Here is a 20,714-nt window from a genome sequence, read left to right as displayed (position 1 = left end):
GCAAATAAGAACTGAAGCCTTAGTAATTTAGTTAGTTTAAATTCTCTGATGCCAAAGAACATTTGAATAATTATATTGAACAAGTTTGCTTTCGATTTGAAGCTGTGACATCAGTTGATTGTTTTGGTATTTAATTGGTTATTTAAAATTTGAAGTGTTAAATTTTAGGCCTTACATGATCCTAGGGTGCTGCTCTAGGGTTTGTGCGGCCGTGTCATGTGCCCAACTCAGGTGCTGGATTTGGAGCGTGACAATTGTAGTCCTTTCATGAACACTTATTTCCATTTAGAAAACAACCTTATATTTATCAATGCTTAATGTCTGACTATTCGCATCTCAAAACAGTTTCTGTTTGCATGAAGATGCAGCAATAATAGTAGGTGGGTTAGACTAAAATGTGTAAGGCAGGTCTTTTCTGGCAGCAATTTATAATAAAATGACAAGATTTAGCAGAGAAAGAACTTATTATCTTCATCATAAATCTGTGTTATCAACTGGATTTTTTTTAATGCTTTCAGAACTCTACTGGAAATTTCCCCTTTATATGAGACAAGAAGTGGAATGGCAGTATTATGTCTGCTGTTCCTTTTTTATTTAACAACATAATGAAATCATCTGTTGTTGGTTATCACTTTCCCCATATTTTGATAGGAGGCCAAAAGTATCTTCTGATGAAGACTTTTATGAACTCCTATTATGTTGATCATTAAATCTCTCCTTGGTTAAATCAGTTCAAGTCATGCATCTAGGAAAATCCAAACTACCTCCCATGCACATCCGGTGTAGGAAATTCTTCTCTCTTCTCTTTTTCTTTCTTTAGTGACAGCTTAAACTTCAAGCCAAAATAACTCCTTTAATCTTGATTATGCTACCCATGCAGTCTAGTTTCTTTCTTTATCTTCTTTACCTCTCTTGTAACTTATTTGGGATCGCAATCATAATTTTGCTACACCCATACCAAACATTGGCGTCCACAATGACCTCTTAATGATACAAACACAATCGTGAGACTCCACCTTATGTTGGAAATGCTCATACATCAGGAACAAAAACAGCAAGTTATTTGCTTTTTCATTTAAAAAAGCCTGAAGCTTTTAGAAACTAAACATCTTTATGGAAGTCTGAAAGCAATAATTCTCACTCACGTGATTTTGGTTGCCATAGGGCCCAGCAAAAAGATTTCCTCACCAAGTTTTGCGTTTGATGTGACATTAGTAAATTCTCTCTCTCTCTCTCTCTCTCTCTCTCATGCTTCATGTAAATCACCATTGAGAAATGCTATCTTCAGATTAATATGATAACTTTGGCTTATAAATAATAACTAGCAATTCTGCCAATGGTAATATATATATATAGTGAGGAACAACTATCAAGGTAATCAAGTTCTCTATTTACCACCAGCAATTAGTGAGGCCTTGTGGATCTACTTCCACGCTGTAGCCTTAATCCAATAGGCAACTGCATACAAGGCTCTGTTGGAAAGAAAAATCATCCAATCAAAAGCTTCCTTACAACCACTTCTCCTACCTTTGGTGTCCGAATAGGTCCAAGTATGTCATAGCAAGTGCACATGTAGAGATTTACATATAGCACATTAAAGGCTATCACCTCTGTTGGCTATTTCTTCCAAGGTAGTATACACTTAATTAAATTTAATAAAATACACCAATTTCAATGACGATAGTTATATCAATTCTACTGGCTCTTCACTGAAATAAGCCTTTAGATAATCATTTGATTTATTCGTTTACTAATCCCAAAAATTAGTTTGTGAGTATTTACCTTCCCTTCACAACAGTGAAAATAAAAATATCCTGTTGTGCTTAATGTCTCATTCATATTCCTATAAACCTTTTTTCCTAAGATATAGCTTCCAAAATGCAAACACCTCCTCAACACTATCGGACCTAAAATGTCTCCAGACTCTTTCCTATTTCATTTCCAAATTCATGTCTCAACGTAATACTCTGCATGCTCCGACCAAGAATGATCGCACATGCAACTGCAAGTCTTGCTCAACACTAATTCAGGTCATGCTTGTGAGCCACAACATGTCAACAGACGGAAACAAATCCATTTCTCATAGAGACATACAAGACAATTGCCCATATAATTAATGTTACAAACTGATATGAGCAGGTGGTACTGCAATCTTTAAATTGTTCAAAAAGAAAACAACACTGGCAGATTTTCTTGCTCGAGGTTCTGAGCAATTTTCTGAAAAAAAGCAGAAATTCTACAGGTCCTGCAAAATAAATTGGACAGTATATCAGCTGTAGAATCCATAGTATAGTCCTAGTAAGGCTGGCTATTTAAGTTGTCATCCAATCTATTGCACTATTAGCTTCCTCATAGGTACGCGACACTTCAGAAAAAAGCAATATGCATATCATCCTCCCAGTATTGTTGTTTTCTATTTCTCAGCTGCTGGCACAGAGTTAGCCGATGCTTATTTCTCAGATACCGTCATTGCTTCTTCTCCGAGAAAAGAAGTTCACGACCCGTGGGCCTTCGACCTCCACGCGGCATTACTCCGAATGAAATGATAAAGGAGTACTCGGAGACGCATATACAAAAACTTCGTATAGGAATACACAAGGAAATGATACAATTGGTCAAAACACACAATGAATGCGGCTGGATCACCTCCTTTTCAGGGAAAGCTAATGCTTATGCTTGTTGGATATTTTGGTTTGACACTGCTTCACACCCAAAAAGAAGCGAGCTATGTCTGAGCTAAGCTTGGATATGGAAGTCTTCTTTCGTTTCTTGGCAATGAAGTAAAGTAAGACCAAGCTCATGAGCTTATTATCTTAGGTTGGAACAAATTAGTTGATAGGATCCCTTTTTTTGTCAGGGATTGTTTTCATTTTTGGGGGGGAGATTTCTTCTCCTGTATTTCCTTCACAGCCCTCCCCGACCCTGACTTTCTCTGCTTTCGCTTGGATCTAGGTTTGCTCCCTTGACCTCCTTGAGAATTTTGGCATGCATCTTTGTCAATGGATGCTCCTATTATACTCGTAGTCTTTGAAAGATAAGAACCAACTATGTAGCATCTACATCGATAATTCAAGCATTGTACACATCATTAGTCCGATCCTTTGTAGGAACTACCCGGCATGATAGTATTCAACTGCAGAAAAGTAGTGCAGAGAACTAGTAAGAATTGTGCCTGCCATCAAATTTGGTGATGCATGGCGTGAGGAGGTACCCCTTCTCTCGAAGTTACGGGGCTATTTTACCGAGTTCCTTAGAGAGAGTTGTCTCGCGCCCCTAGGTATTCTCTACCTACTCACCTGTAAGCAGAAAATCAAGGACTATCTTTCAAGAAAGCCGGTCCTTATGCCTCCCGCCCTATTTCTTCTTTAATTCTCGAGGAGGAAGTTAGGAAGAAATCGGTGCGAGATGCCAGATTTTGAAGACTTTCCCTCTTCATCACGAAGTGCACTGAACTGGCAAAGAGAATGAATGTAGGCAGCGGGTGTACTCGAGCTCGGTAAGCCAAAAAAGAAGGTAGGTGGGCTAACAGCATCAGGCTAGAGCATGCTAAGCTAAGAGCATAAGTCTATGTAATGCTAGGAGCATCACTCTCTAGCTAAGAGCTTTCTCAGCTCATCCGATCTTCTTTCTCACCTAGTCAGTGCTGGAGTTTGGATAGTTGTCCCAATCCCTGTGAGACCTTCTAGTTCTTGCACGACTCGGATCAATTTCTTGGTCTATGATCGATAGAGATGAGTTTTTGGCATATTGAAATCGGTCCCGATTTTTGATTGATCCCCGATATGTTAATACATACAAGGCAGTAGTGGAAACTCCATACAGTTGATCTTTTGCATCCGCTTCAAGATATGATGACTAATCAAAGAATCTCAATCTTGGGTGAAATAATAAATTTTATCGAGTATGGATTTTTGTCGGTAAAGAGGAATCAAATGATTCAAGTAAAGTTTTGGGTAACGTATCAAGAAGATAGACCCATGCTCCGAGTTGTTTCATCACATAAATAAACACGAACACTCAAAAAATCTGTTGGGCGCTTTCGAGGTCTAAGCTTTGCTTTCTCTCCTTAAGTTTTCAATCATCCCTCTCGAAAAGCCTTCGTCATTGGTCTTCTCCGGGCTCCTCTTTCATAGCCTGGTGCGAGGTCCGCATCCCGATTAGCTTTCCTTCGATCGACTCTTAAGGTAAGGTGAGGAAGTCTTTTTTTCACTTTTTAAGGCCGAGTGTGGCTTTATGATCTTTTGCAGAAAGGTTGGTATATCTAATCTCGTACCGATCTGAGATGAAGTAGCTAGTTCGACGGGACCAGTCTAGGCTTGCTTTTATACTCTACTTATCGCTTTATAGCTCTTACGTTACGTAAGCTTCACTCGCTTCATCATATGTAGCTCATTTCGCACAGGCAACACAAGCGAGCTACGTATATTTACTGCACAAGTATCCAAGCCAGTGAAGAGCGAGCACCCTTTGCGAGTATAAAAACGAGTTCCGCACTGGCTACACTCGCTTGGTTCGAAGCAGTTTTAGAAAAAAGGGGTTTAACTAACGAAAGAAAAATGGCACTAGATGCATTCTTAAAAGAAAGCGCTTAGAGTCCAATCCCGAATGTTCAGCCCGGTCAAAGGCAATAACTTGGTGACAAGCATCATGCATGGTAGGAAAAACGTAATCCTGCCACCTCCATTATAATTTACATGGCAAGTCAAGCTTGCATAGGCTAGAGCATGTTAAAATATTACCTCCAGAGGACTTCATATACATCTCAAACACAATAACAGAAAATTTATGTCCCATTTCAGTTTAAGAATATGGAACAACTTTCAAGACATACCAGCTACTTGTTCATCAGAGAGCGTCATTGGGCAGCAACATCGGGGCACTTGAACAAGCCAGACAGTGGTCTTAATGGAGCTTAATGTAATCTGTGCACTCACATGCTCAATCATCATTACAAGATAAGAGTGCATTAAACCTTCCATCATAAGAGAAATGGGAATCACGCTTACAATGGCGAACATGACTATTGGTTGGGGAATTTTTACCGAACAGCCGGTGTGCGTGATTTAACGGTCTACATGCCAAGCCATTCATCGAGAGAGTTGGGCGAGGCCCTGGGAGTTGGACGGAGCGACCCCATCGGGTTTGGACAATGAAATGGGCTCACAGTTATTTCCTTGTTCGTCGGCTTACGAACTCAGATGCCCTTTGGGCCGACCTCACCGAACCGGACCAGGCCCACCTGATTTTTGGGCTTGAGATTGACCCATATATTGCCACTTTGTTTGAGCACTAGCTGACTACATGATGGTGCCCATTCTAACTAGGACCAAAAAAGAAGAAAAAAAAAAAAGGGGAAAGGAAAAACAAGAGCTTCAGCTGAATTTATAAAGTCAAGATCATTTAGAAGGTGTTTGACTCTTAGCAAGTAAAGAATTTAAGATGGGAAAAATACTCTTAAACTACATAAAAGTAGCTTAATTTCTCAATTTTTTAATTGAAAAAATCTAATTAGATTACTTTTCCTTGGAAATTTTTAACAACAAGATTCTAAGAATTCTATAGCCCAAGGAGAAAAAAATCTTCCAAATTTCCATGATTACAAATATAAAAAGAGTCTTGCCTTCTCACTGCAGACATTTATCAATCATAGAAAAGCATAAAGCTTATCTAGATCAAGATTCTTAAATTGTATAAGTGGCTAAATTCCTATTTTTGTATTCAAAAAATAATTCAGAATACATTCTAAGAGTGTAAATTTTCAACAAAAAAATTATAATATTTTTGGAGTCCAAAGGAAGAACTCTCCCTAAGTAGGGATGTCTATTAGTACACATGTAGCAAGGATCCTACCTCCTCGAAAATCCAAATCTATAGAGATTTTTGTGGTCAATGCAAAATTTCAAGTTATTTAGTTCAAGAATATAATATCTCAAATAAATAATAAATAGTTTTATGAGAAAGACACAATATAATTAAGATATGCTAATTTTTTACAAGTTTTTCTATATCTAAAATCTTTAGTAGTAGCCACATGTATTTACACATGTATCATTGCTAATATACCAAAATGAGTGAAAATTGCGAATATGAAGATTTTGGTTCAAAATAGAAATTCCAAAACAAAACCACGTTCCATGATAGCCTAACCGAAGGAAGAGGAACGGCTTACCATGCATTTCTTAGGAGCAAGAAAGCTTGATGGCATGATCTAAGTTAGAAGGATAAAAGATCCTTACACATTTTGCTAAAAGAGCTGAAACTCCTTTTTTAAGATTTTTTGGATGAAGTCAATATTGGCAAGAGTATAAGTTGAATAATTTCATAACAAAATTACCATAAAAGAAATTTATAAATAATCTTCATATGAATAATTATTTTTATATTAAAATAATTTTGAGTATTTGAATGCAAGATATAAATATTAAAGATGTTTAATCTACCGGTATTCAATATATCCAATTGCACATGATGAACGATCACCTCGAGCAGACGTAGATCTTTTTCTCAAGAGCAATTTCAAGAGAAATGGCCACTTTAATTGCTTTTTGTCATGTCCATGCGACCCTAGTCGAACGTCTCATTAGGCATTCGTTGAAACACTAGCTGAAAGCTCCAAGCATATTAACATACATAGATTACATGTTAGTGAGGTCATGCCACCACATCTGAACTTCGACTTCCAAACCGGTTAGATGCATGACTCGTCCAAACCCACTTACCCTTTTTCATATTTCAGGGGTCCACAACTCCGGCCACTTGCATGTACTGTTAAGTATTTATGGTACAACTTGTATTTGTGATCTCCCTTCAATTTTAACACCGATCTTCTTGTTCTTCAATACAAGTTGGGATAAGCGAGGAACATGCCCAAATGAAATACTCTCCTCACAAACTTGCTGCTATCAGTAGTTAGAGCTCTTGATTTAGTCCATGATACTTTGCTTAATTAATTCATATAATTATTTGTTTAACGAATTAAGGCTTGAGATTTTGCCTCATCCTTTTTTTTTCCAAAAATAAATAGATAAATAAATATTATGTTGTATATCTATGGTATTCTTTTAGAGAAAGAAGAAAATAGTAAGAAGGTGATATATCTAATTAAAGTTATCTAAGTATTAGAAGTATGGTTAGTTGGTGCATGTAATATATCTTTTCAAGGGTTTGGGTTGTTTCTTTTGAAAGAATAATTGATCTTCTTTCATAATGTCGATCGACTATTGAATCATGTTATGTACAGATCTTAAAGTAGGCCAAACTCCCTCATCCTATTATTCATCCATCTTTATAGATTTTGAAGCGGCTATTTGCACGATCCAATGATGGATTTGGTAGAAGAAAGGAAAATTACTTTTTCATATGAAAAATATAGACCCTCTCCATTCTTTCAAGTACTCAAATTAACCTATTCGCACTTAAAATAAAGTTGCTTCAAATAACAAAGTCAGGATAGCTTGTATTACTCCTTTTTTTTTTTCAATTAAAAAAAAAAAAAAAGCTTCAAACAAACCCAGCTAGGGAAGTCATTTTAGTGAAACAAATTTGAGGTACTCTTAAGCTCCAATCTTTCACATCATCCTCTCCCTTTTCTTTCCTTTCCTTTCCCAGTGACTTGTGCTCGGAGATGCAGCCACTTTTCTTTGCCTTCACCATCTAGTAGAGATTTGTCGAACCGCGGCGGAGGAGACTTCAAGCCACGGTCTTGTTTGACAGCACTCTTTTCCAAGAGGCCATCATCATATCCACATACTTTTCTCCTCCGCGGCCAATGGTTCAGGCCCACGGCTCATGTTTAAAACAAAGAAAGGAAAAATCACCACCTTTTCCCCTTAACAACGCCCACCCCACCTATATAAAAAGGTGATGGAGACCACCTCCTAACCCGGGAGCCAACTCACAGGAAAGACGGACAATTTGTACGCTTCCAAGACCCCCAATCTAACGCGGAATAAAATTAATAAGGCTGCCTCTTCTCCCTGCAATCTGAGAGGGATGCAGATTGGGTTGCCTAAGGACGTCCTCTCCGGCATGATTAGATGAGAAGATCATAGATTTGAATGGATCAACATATAGAAGAGACTTGGACCGGGTCTTCGTTTAGGTGTCATGGTGATCATAAAGTGGAAAAAGGTTGAAGTAATTGAAAATGATTTCACATTTAAGAAGCAACCTCTCATTAGACAAAGTTTGAAGTAAGATGATTTAATTTCATATTAGTGTTACGTTCTGATCATATGGAGCTAGGCAGGCATGTTTCATTTGGTATTTCATTATGCCTTAACGTATGAACATGGTTCCCTACATCATGCCCTTCTTAATTCCTTTGTTTGAATCCTTTCAAATTAGTTTACATAAATCTTTAGGGGTGACTCACAATTTGTTCTGCCAAATATTGGTCTAATTAATGGAGGTTAGAATATAGATATTTTAGCTTTTTAATGCTAACAATGCAAGAATGCAGGTAAACATAAACAGAAAAGTTAGTGCATGTTGATGTTTGTTTAATTGCATAGAAGAATTTTTGGTTAAGAGTGCCAGGGCCAGTTCCAATTTCTATTAAAAAAAAAAAAATGCATGAACGGTGGTGGGGTTCAGTGTGAGCTTGGGTTTGTGTGCCCAATGGGGGAGCAATTGGCTCAGCTAGCTTGTTTGTTTCTAATCATTGGAACCCTGGACATGGTGGGAAATCACTTGGGTTAGACTTTCGTATGAAGATTCTTCAACTTAAAATATTCCTCGAAATTCCAACATCAACTAGTCGAAAGTCAAAAGGAAATGAATTGGGAATGACACCACCTGCTATGTATACTTAACCAATTCTTTTAACGATCTTTGACACCTATCATGTAAGCTTCAGAAATTAAAAATCAATGGACAGCCAAATAATATAAAACTACTGCTGATGTTTTTATATGATGCGCATGATGCACAACCCCGGCTCTAAGCTTCCAATGCCTATTGGTTATCTAAGGCATGGATTGTGTATTGAGATAAACAAAATAGAAAGGCATCTGCTCACGCATGGCAAATTATATCTTATATTGTATGCATTATACGGTGGTGTATCATGTCAATCATTTCATCTTTTCTATATGGATGCTATTCATCATTTACTCATCTTGATGATTTATTTATGACAAGGAGATGAGCTGACTGATATGGTGCACAGTTATATTGATACATACAATGTAAAATATAGTTTGCCCTGAGCAAGGGCCATCTCTTGATCTGAGCGGCATAAGTAATTGCGCTTAAGAAAATTTGTCTACGACGCGACCATGAGACCAAACTTCCTTTTATCAGAATGATAAAAAGATGAGACCTAGCTTCTTGTTCTCTTTCCCATGGTGGGCTTTTTTTTTTCCCCCCGATGATGCAGTCACGGCTTCAAAGTCTAAAATTTCCCACACCACTATGGCACAACTTGCTTCTTTTTATGCCAACATAAAGGAGGCGTGATGGAAGTTCAACCAGAAAGTCTCTTAGCCTGAAGACCGAGTACTGGTCTCTCTCTAGCTCGCCAAAATAGCTATGATGTACCTTTGGATTCTATTATTTGGCTTTGATGAAGAAATCAAACCACACTTTTTTTTTTTTTGGGTGCAAAACCACACCTTTGAAACAATGCTTTTTATGTGCTCTCTCTCTCTCTCTCTCTCTGCGTGGAAGATTTTGATAAAGGAATTGAGCCTCACCTTCTGGAACAATGACATACATCCATATTAGGTGGTGTTAGTTGAACTTGACTTGGTTTGCATGAGGCATAAGATAGAGTCAGCTATTGCAATTATATATTCATATGCATGATTCCATGATGGCTGATAAGCATCAAGTCTCAATTTATTATGTTTTCATTGTACGAATTTAGAAATCAGACGTCAGTAACGTGCAGCAAAAGGGATGTAGTGGGACAACCATGAAAGAAGTGAAAAGCTCATCAGGGGTGTACTGAACTGTGATTTATATATGGACTCCTGACTTTCTTATCAACCATATATTGAATCTTGACTGGGTGAAAGCATGTAGGGAGATTGAGTGATTAATTAAGAAAAGAGTAATGAAATGTTAGTTGCTTGATTTCTTGGATTCAATAAGTAGGGGACTGTCATGTTTGGCAGCCTAGGCAGCTAGACATAGGTTAGAATATTTGAAAGCACTTAATTTAGCTCGTTCCAATGGCGAACGTTATAGCTCAGACCTTGTTTACGTAACATCACAACCCACCCATAAGATAAGAGTTTTACCATAAAATAGTCTACCCCACTTTCTTTGGGGTCCCAAAATTGATGGGATTCGAATTCCAATAACTCGTAGTTTTTTGAGAAAAAAATGATGAAGAAATTCTTATTATGGTGTAGAAAAAATGACATCATTAGTCCTATATTAGTTGGAGTCAAAAGAGAATCTAGTTTATATAAGAGTGGATCATCCTTCTCATGTAAGGTATTTTTTAAGGGACAAAATCGTAAAACCCAAAACGGTTCATATAGTTTCTGAACTATGAACCGTAGGTCAAAACGAATAATACCTCGCATGTCGAATTATGAAACCTTGATTGTAATAATTTCAAAGAGAACATTTCTATAAAAGAAGGAAAAATTAATACAATGAACTATAACATGTACTGTAACCCTACCTTTAAAATATGTTTTCTAAACTTCTCGATAGTCTAATCATTACAGTTTGGTGACTGGATTAATAAGAATAATACCAAAGAAACCATGTTGTAATAACGTAACCAATGGTAGGACATGACCTCCAAGGACCAAGTCGGTAGAACCGAGTTAGATTCGTAGGTTTCATCAAATCGGTTTGTCAAACATATGCTGAAGGTGCCCGCAGGATACAAAAAGGAAGGATGTTACATCATTGTCCAAGGGATTGCAAAATATTTGGCCACTTATCAACCCACCAACCTTTGTTCACCATGTAAGGGGTTTACTTGTTCAAGGGTGATGGGAGTCCTAAGGATGGTGGGGCTGGAATAATTTTTATTGATGAATGACTAATTAAAGCTAGTCTACTTAGAATTATGATGGCCCACCCAATAAGGTCATGCGTGGAAATTAATTGGAATATACTGCACTACCGACCATGGTATATATTCATCACGTTCTGTTCAAAACTCATGTTGGGCATAGAAGCAGAAAAAGGCTCCGCCCTCTTTTTTGGGATGAGCTTTGTAGATCTTGCATTGAAAGTTTCTAAATTGAAGGCCCTTTAAGTTATAATGCTTCTCTTTGCGGCTTTATTTCTTTGACGATTCCAGATGAAAGGATCCGCCTTTTAAAAGCCGAATCTTAGCCATAACCAAAAAAAAAGCCGTATCTTATGTCGGCTGAGGCTATCTCCGACGTAGTTTACACTCAGCCAAAAATTCTAAGATGTTTTTTTTTTTTTTTTCCATGCTACAGTATTGGTATTATTTTCGTTCCATTATAATGATGATATTTGCATTCCAAATAGTATTCATTGTGCGTGCCACTACTTCTACTTTATTTAGATGGGTTAGACCATGCTTTAGATGTTAATTTCTTAAGCAAAAAATTTAATGATTCAAAAGCCATGACTATTGATCATGTCTATCTACACTCTCTAAAAAACCTAAATGCCATATGTTATAAGCGGTATCTACTTATTCATCAAATAAGTGGAAAAAATAAATGGTTCTAATTCAACAATATTCCCAATCATATATGCACATATATGACCATATATATAAGTTGAAAATCCAAATTATTGTTGATCTTGTTTATCTATATTCAATTTGTATAGCTTAAAAATGATTAGTGTTGCAGCCAATTCAAGGACTCATGGCTCAGCATGAGAGATGTTGTCTGTTCTAGCCGATGGGCCTCATGATTTTGTCCTTCAAAAAATATTTCACGTGAGAAGGATGGTCTCTTTCTATATAAATCAGAGTCTTCCTCGACTCACAATTAATGTGAGATTAATAATACTCACGTACGTAAGATGTAGTTATAAGGGAGCTTTACAGTTGTAAGGGTGGTTTTTTTCATGACGCACCATTATTGTAGCTAAGAGCTCATGTTTTGGTATGTGAAGTATTGTCCAGTTTAGTCTATAGGCCTTACAATTTTATCCTTCAAAATACGTTTTACATGAAAAGAATGATTCCTTCTTATATAAGATAAAGTCCTCCTTGACTCAACCAATGTGAGACGAATAATTCCTCTCTTCTACACCACAATAATTATGTTTTGATATTTAGATCATAGTTAAACATCATATCATTCTTAAAACTATTAACTTTGCATCTACTTAAATACATAGATCAAAAACCACAAAAATGTAATATTTGATTTCTATGAACTATTAGAACTATAGATACAGTATCGATTTTCAATTTAGATGACTTGTTATTGGATTTAGAATTATTGAAAAATATTTGATGTTTGTATTATACAATGATGACGAAGATGATGAGGAGGATCATAAATTATATTTGGAGCAATGCCTCCAAAAATTTATGAGGTCAAATATTCCGAACACCTAAATAGTTTTGAGTACAATCTAGAGCTCCTCTAAGCAGACGCGTGCATAATTACCGGGCCACATCTGGACATGTAGTGACCATATTCTTGCCGTATACCTACTTAGGTTCGGGTCCTTTCGTTCAAGCTCCATCATTTAGGGAATGATGTATGGTAAGGGTATGTATGGATCAGTGTCGGTGCCAATTCATTAAACCAAATATGATAAGATTTTATTTTTTTTGGCGGAACAAATATGATGAGAATGCATCAAACAAATTCATTAAGAGAATGATCATGACTTGTTAGACCAGAAGCATGATTGATTTGAGTTTGGTGCATCAGCCTACAAGTCTCTATGGACAAAAGTCAGCTAGCTACGGTCTAAGGACTTTAAACAACGTTGTGGCTTGGACGAGGTGACCATTCCATCTCATGGAGGTTAATTTCAGGCGTTAACCGCGGCCGAGTTAAGGCGTCGGTGACAAAGTGATTCCCTGCTTGCATGTCATGCACTCAATGCCGGCACAGCGGCCTAATCCTCCACCCTCGTTACCCGCAGATGGGGACGCCCCCACTACACCCCAAAACGGAGAACTGGAAGACTGCACCCGGTCAATAATCTCAGGCCCTCCCCTTCCCTTTGTCTCTCCCTATCGACTCCCGGAAGGATGAGTGGAAATTAAATAGTCGTAGAGTTCGGGCAACCGCCCCCATCTGGAAACTATCAACGCGGTCTCTGCGTTCGATCGGACGCCGTCATGCCTACATTTCTTGCCGTCACGTATAAATATCCTTTTATTGTTCTAAAAACTACCACCTTTAATTATTACGGTCACCAACCATGGAGGGTGGACTGACTCTAACCGAATCCATAAATACGTGGGTTGTGGCATGGTCATGTGAATTTGTGTTGACGTGGAACCTTCCAGCATTTGCCACATGACTTGTAATGAGTCGGTAGACGGTTTTGCTTCTCTCTAACTTGGGGGTGAATTATACCCTACATCGTACTTACCAAAATGTCCATATATCATGTTAATAAGCTTATCTTCTTTCCATAGATCAATTATCGAGATGAGCATTTGATGAATGGAGTTTATAGGATATGATGCACGTGATGTAGAAAATTTATTCTAACTTAGATGCCAAGATGAAGGTGTCATGTTCAACTCCATGATTGCTAGGTAGTTGTGCTTGCTCAAAAGAGATAGAGAGAGATGCCTAATGACCAATTAGCACACTCTTGTGCCTTCAAATTTTTTCAATAATTAGTGACAGAGCTTAAATATTGAGAGGACAAAATAATAATTAAAATATTAAAAAATATCAATAAATATTTAATTTTATATATAAATAAAAATGAGTAAAAAATATTATGTTATGCCATCTACAAAATGGTTTTGATTATGTAAAAATCTCAATAATATCTTTCACATTAGAAATTGAAGAATAAATAAAAAATTAAAAAATAAATAAATAATCATTCTTTCTTTAAAAATTTATTATTTTTAATAAAAAATTAATATATAAATTAATTAATTATATGATTTTTTCTCAAACTGGTAACTCGTAATGTGTGTCAGATTAAAATATTGAAGAGACCAATGTATATATAAATATATAGGTAATAAGTATTTTAAAATTTTTTGAGAAGTGTAGTGCCCCCTCTGGTCCCTCTTTTGCTTCGCCATTGCCAATAATGATAAGTTTATACATAGCAAATTCTAAGTTCAAGTCTCAAATGATATATCATTAGGCATTTAAATATGAATAATTATAATATGGATAAAATTCACCTATTATTTCTTGAAATTATAAATCTATTGGTTAAATTATAAAAGATACGTGTTGGCAACAAAGTCTAATATATTGAAAGCTAATTATGACTAATAAATAAGAAGTAAATAATTACTATTTTGTTGATATCATCATATTTTTTCTCATTGTTCTGTGATGGAAATAAAAGAAGACAGTGAGTGATGGATTGATGGATAAATAGATACATATTAATTACATAAAAATTTTATAAAAAAGTATGAAATAAAAATATCACTCCCGAGGAAGATGTGTGTATAGCCACTGCTCTCACTTGAAGTAGGTTTTCTTTATTATGAAAAATCATGATGCCCATGATCCTCGTTAGAGGGGGTCTTTTGTTATTTATTTTAAGCTTTGACAATTTCCCCACCAAGATCCATATAATGTATAACAGCATCTGCCACTACTTATTTAAAGTATACATACATGATTTTAGGCAATCAGGTTTTTCATAGGAATTCGGAGTAGGTGGGTGGGCCATTTAATGGGACTCGAACTATAGAGGTTGAGAAATGAGAGATCGGATATTATTTAAGACTTAAAAAATTACTTCATGACTTGCACCAACGTCAAACGTTAGCAGGGCAGTGGACTGGGAGCCTTGGCTGTCAGAGAGAAAAATAATAATAGTACCAACAGATCATGCTGGGGCCCAAGAAAGAACACGTACATGTGGTGTTGTTTCTGCTCATCATGTTCTTGAACTAAAATATTGCACACTTTCAAGGTCTCGATTTCTGTATTATTATGTTTCATTAATCTTTAGATGTTGGGATTTGGCTGGATATTCTGTTTTACTTTATTGGTTTAGATATAAATGTCAAAGCGTCTACCAAATACAGTGACAAGATTCCTACCATCTCATATATCGATCCTTCTCTCTCTCACGAGAAATTATTATCTATATTATATGTATCATATAATTATGCATGCAGCTAATAATAACTACGTACTGATATCTATAAACTTAATTCATTAAATAAATATATTGATATATTATTATAAAAATTAATGATCATGACTGGCTGTGTGCACAATCATATTGGCACTTACAATATACACAATAATTTCTCCTTTATTATGTACAGGGACATTCAGATTTAATCACATAATATTTATATTTATATCAAAATAGAATGAAGGTTGTAGTCAAGACTGTTTTAGTCGGTCGCATATCCTGTCTAACTTCCGCGGCAATAACTATTGTTTTTGATTTTTTTTTTCAGAAAAATAAGTGGTCCTTCTAATTGGTCATTCATAGGCGGTCACCATATTGACCGCTTCAAAAGCAAATGGCCTTGCACGATATTTCTTAAAGATGATGATTATTATTATTAATAGTAGTATTATTTTAACAGGGAGAATCCAACAGAGACAATTGTACCAGCTGGTAAATCCCGTTCTTATTTAATCATACCTTCACGGAATGGTCTTCTGACAAAAAGTACCTAAAAGGGCTGGTTTTTTTTTTTTTTGGTAAGAAAAAGGGATGTTACAGTGTGTCTCCACTTTAGGTAATGTAAAATTATAAATAACGAGAAGAAATTCCAAACGAGTAGAAATTATAAATAACGGAATACCATTTCAAGGGCCACCGGAGTGAGAAAGAAATATGCACTAAATTTGTAGCATCTAAGTCTATAAAAAATATAGAAATAAAATCCACTCATTAGACAAAAAGTTGAAATACCAACCTGTTCAACTCGTATACACGTTCAAACTTTTTCTTTCTTTCATGTTTTTTCCTTTTCTAAGCCTGTCAAATCATAAACTTTTATTATTTTCTTCCTCCACATATGACTTGTTAAAACGGTCAAGATGATGGATTTTTTTTTTAAAATTTTTTTAAAAACATATTTTAATGGGTAATCTATCAGTGAATAAGAAAAAATATCAAGGACTTCACTGAATGCCTACAAGGAAGGGTGAAACCTACCTCGAATTTGTTGAAATAAAACCATTGAACTAGATCTCGAGGTCACTTATAATGCTTGCAAGTTCCTAAAAATAGTTGTCAATTCTACGTTGGAGGGTGACAAATCGACAATTAGCTCGGTAGAATGATTAAACATGGCTGAACGGGTTTGGATTTGTTCAAAAGACTTTGCTAATTTTGTTCTTTCCAGATCGCCTAATAAACATCAAGAACAAGTTAATCCCAAGCTAGCCTTAGAGTTCCAAAATTTTCCTCAACGGGTTAGTCCAACCGATAGTACTTTTTGTAGATTAAGTTGTATTGAAGAAGTAATAGGCTATCAAAATGAGAGATTTAGGCATTACCCTTGTAGGTCTAGCATAGATCATGTTCTAAAAGAAGATATATACTATAAATCAAAACATTGAAAATATCAACAGTACGTACTTCATATAAATACTCAAAAATCTAATGTATATTAGAAATTATTTGCAATAAATAACAGATAAAAAAATCAATCTAAGTCACACCTTACATATGAATCCGAAATGTTTGGAGGGTTTTTTTTTTTTTTTTTCTCCCTTTTTTTTTTTTGTACGAAATGTTTACAATGTGATGCAGTTACGTACTCCAGCTATGTAACACCTCGACATGTTACAGGCTACATGCATGATATGATTTAGGATGTATATCCTTATCTTGGAAGACGGTGGGAGGAGCAGGTAGTTTCCAACTTAGCTCGTTAAAAAAGACATATGTCATATATCTATTTTAACATCAATCTAGATTATCCTAGGGAAAAAATAATTCCAGATCCTATAATATGCCATCTAATAATTTGGAGTTCACCATGTTTTGTTTTTAGCTTGATCTCCCAGACACTAACACACTGTTGTTTTAGGATCCACACACAAGACAGGGATTAACAATGGAATTGCCATCAGAGCAAGTAATTAAGAATCCAATTTTAGATCAATGAAACATGGTTGCCGAACTGTCGGCAAAGTGTTGGAACAAGTTAGGTTTGTCTTCACTAGGATAGCTTGGTATTATCGTTCCGGAAGCGTAGGACCCCAAATACTAGATAACCAAAAATTATTTTAAATTTTGTTATGTTAATATTAAATACACAAAAAAAATAATCATAGAAAAAGATGCACCATTGCATGTCTGCCTCACTCTGATTTATGTATTTTTGCACTTTGAATGGTTTGATCTATATTGCCGATCTCTACAATGGATGGACCTGCAATATCACTCTATATTTCTTATAATACATAATTTATTTTCTCATTTTTTTTAATAATAAAAAAATATATATGTCTTAGCTTAAACAATACCTCAGCATAAGAAATTATGTTTTACACTATGTACATCACGTAGCCGTGCATTTTTTTTCCTGTAGATTTTATTTATTATGATTTATCTCAATGATTGATCTATTGAAAGAAGATGAGATGGTTGATACGGTGCAAACAATGAAAGATTTTTTTTTTTTTTTTCTTTTATGTGTGAAGAAAGAAACGAAGCATTCATATTGTAGTCGGCCGAAAACCAACAGTCCCGTGAATACGACTTCACACCCTCCCCACCCCAGCCCAAAGCAGCGTTCGTATTTCACACCGTAGCCACAGGAGCGTTCACTCTTGGTACAGCCATCCGATCTCGATCCAACGGGTGCCTTCACCTCCGTATCTCTGATTCCGCCCCTCAGTTTGGACCACCGTAACTCCCACGGAGCGTCACCGGTGGGGTCCACACCTCAAAGCTCCACTGGTCTCCAACGTGCCCCAGATTGGTCAAAATGCCGGTGCTCCCCTGGACACGTGTCGGCCGAAGTCGAGTCGGGTGGGGGGAAGGTTTGCAACTTTGACCGCTGTTTCCCCACGTGACCGCCGATCACCGGTGGTCGCTGACTCATCGCCAGCTTCCCTCCTCGTGACCGCGGACTGGTCCATCACCCTGGTTACATGATCACCACCCTATGTTAATAAATAATAAGAAGAAGCCACCATTCGTAATTAAAATAGATTTATAATATAAAATAGTAGCCATTCCAAAAGTCCTCGCTTCCACTTATCCATCCATCATCTTTGCACAGAACAAAAAGGGAAGACCAGACCAACCTAGGCTCTCTTCCTTGTTCAAACCCCCCGCCCCCCCCTTCTCCCTTTCTTCACTAACACCTTTCCTCCTTTCCCACTCCTCTCTTTCTGTCTCTCTAACACTCTATGTCTGGGGAGAATAGAGAGCTCTACCACCATGGCCACCACTTCCTCCGAGATCGCGGCGATCTCCAGTTCCACGACGATCTCTCCTCGTTCATCCCCCAGAGGCCCAGCGGCGCCACCCTGCATGACTTGCAAGGCCTCGATCTGCAAACAGCCTCGCAGTTCATGAGCTTCAACGACTGCCTGCATGGCTCATCGGATTATGGGTTGCTTGCCAAGGCCTTTGATATGTTGTACTCTTCTCCCGAGCTATTCTGTCCCCGCGATGTGGGGCCGGTGAAGCAAGAATTGGTGGTGGATACCAATATTGGTGCCAATCTGAACGTTTCTACCGGTGGTGGCGGCGGCGGCGGCGGTGGCGGCACGACGCCGGCTACTCCCAACTCTTCGGTCTCTTTGTCATCCACCGAGGCGGCAGGCGAGGAGGACTCAGGGAGGTGCAAGAAGGATCAGCAGAAGGTGGAGGAGGAGGAGAAGCAGCAGACTAAAGAGGGTGAGGATGGGGGTGACAAGTCTAAGAAAGTGTAGGTTTTGATCTTATATTCCCTTATTTCCTTTTTTTTCTTTAGTTTTTAGTGAGATATAAGTAGGACTTCTTCCTTTTGGTGGATGCCAGCTAACAGTTTATATAGATGTTCAATTGAGGTAGATCATGAGTGTAATGGTGGATTAGATCTGCTTTTCCCGGTGCCTTTTTTCTGATTCTTCTTCTATCAGTGTGAACTATTAGGGTTTCTCACCCTGCCTAACAAGACAAAACTTCTAGGGTATCTCAAGTTCATCCAGTACACGATTTGCTTTTCCTCTTTGCTTTTTCTTCCTTCTGTTTTGCAATATTTTTATGATCTCCAACCTTTTGTCTTGGCGATATCTCGACTGCTTTCAAGATGAGGTAGTACGCTACACTCCAGATCTATGATCCTTTTCCACGGATTTTTCAAGTGCCTCTTGTTGGGGTGCAATTTGAGATCAGATCAGAGATCGATCACCAAAACTGGAAGCTGAAAACGAAGAACGACCCATGAAGTTCCACAGCCGTGATGTGATTGTCTAGAAATAGACCATTCAAGGGAAGTCATGAAATAGACTTCCGTAGAAATCAGTGGGGCGTGGGATCGTTAGTCTAAATAGTGAATTTTATCTTTTGAAATTACTCAAACAGGAACAAACCAAGGAAGAAAGGAGAGAAGAGACAAAGGGCGCCACGCTTCGCCTTCATGACCAGAAGTGAAGTTGATCATCTTGAAGACGGATATCGGTGGAGAAAGTATGGCCAGAAGGCAGTCAAGAACAGCCCTTATCCAAGGTAGGCCAATTGCACTCAGTTTCCAAAACTTTCCACTTTTCTTACTTTCATAGTAGCAAAGCGGTATTTACCCTTCCTGTTCAACATAGCATCAGTAATTACAGCAGAAGTACATTTTTCATAGAAAAAGTTAATTATTCCCATATTGAATTATAATTCTCATGGCAGGAGCTATTATCGGTGCACGACACAGAAGTGCTCGGTGAAGAAGAGGGTGGAGAGATCATATCAAGATCCCACAGTTGTGATCACAACATACGAAGGACAGCATACCCATCAAAGCCCTGCAACCATTCGGGGGAGCACCCACATGTTAGCACCTCCACCAACGGTGCCGACGAGCTTCCGCCAAGACCTTCTGGTGCACCAAATGCCTCAACTTAATGCTGGTAGCCAGCAAGTGCAAGGGGACGCGAACCCTAACATGTACCTGCCAACCCTACCCGCTCATCTTCAGCAGCTACAGTTCCCCGACTACGGTCTCTTGCAAGACATGGTTCCATCCTTCATCCACAACAAGCAGCCATGATGATGCTTCGTTCCCCCTTTTGTCTCTCACTCATCTCTATGCCTCTACTCTTGCTGTACATGTACCTAATTTTAAGCGTATGGACTTATCTAGTATGATATAGATGGAGCAATGTATTTATCTTTTCTGACGGATTCAAATGGAGAATATTCTCCTTGCTTTTTTGAAAGCCTATTTTAGATTGCTATCTTTACAAGCTAGTTGCAGTGCTTCCATTGAAGGAGATAGATGGCTGATTGTTGGAGGATGCTGAGTTTGGATATGAGCATTTAATGGTCATTCAGTCTGGTGGGAGGACTGGGATATGGGATAGTTCTAAAGGACAAGGAAAAGGAATCCTTTCTTTTAGTGCTGCTGCATTAAATGGTCTGTGGTAGGAATGGAAGGGGAGGTCTGGGCTAATCATGGTTGGTCTGGT

General features: G+C 37.5%; 1 protein-coding gene across 1 annotated transcript; it reads left to right on the top strand.

The window, feature by feature from the left end:
* Positions 1-18,327: 18,327 nt before the first annotated feature.
* LOC105049072 (uncharacterized) lies at positions 18,328-20,465 on the top strand. Its single transcript, XM_010928614.4, has 3 exons — positions 18,328-18,985; positions 19,624-19,767; positions 19,936-20,465. Exons 1-3 carry the CDS (start codon positions 18,462-18,464, stop codon positions 20,294-20,296), a joined length of 1,029 nt encoding a protein of 342 aa, XP_010926916.1. The 5' UTR covers positions 18,328-18,461; the 3' UTR covers positions 20,297-20,465.
* The last annotated feature ends 249 nt before the right edge of the window (positions 20,466-20,714 follow it).

The sequence above is a fragment of the Elaeis guineensis genome, chromosome 2, assembly GCF_000442705.2.
Source record: "Elaeis guineensis isolate ETL-2024a chromosome 2, EG11, whole genome shotgun sequence".
NCBI lineage: Eukaryota > Viridiplantae > Streptophyta > Magnoliopsida > Arecales > Arecaceae > Elaeis > Elaeis guineensis.
Note: the sequence above shows the minus strand (reverse complement) of the source record. Positions and strands in the feature narration are given on the sequence as shown.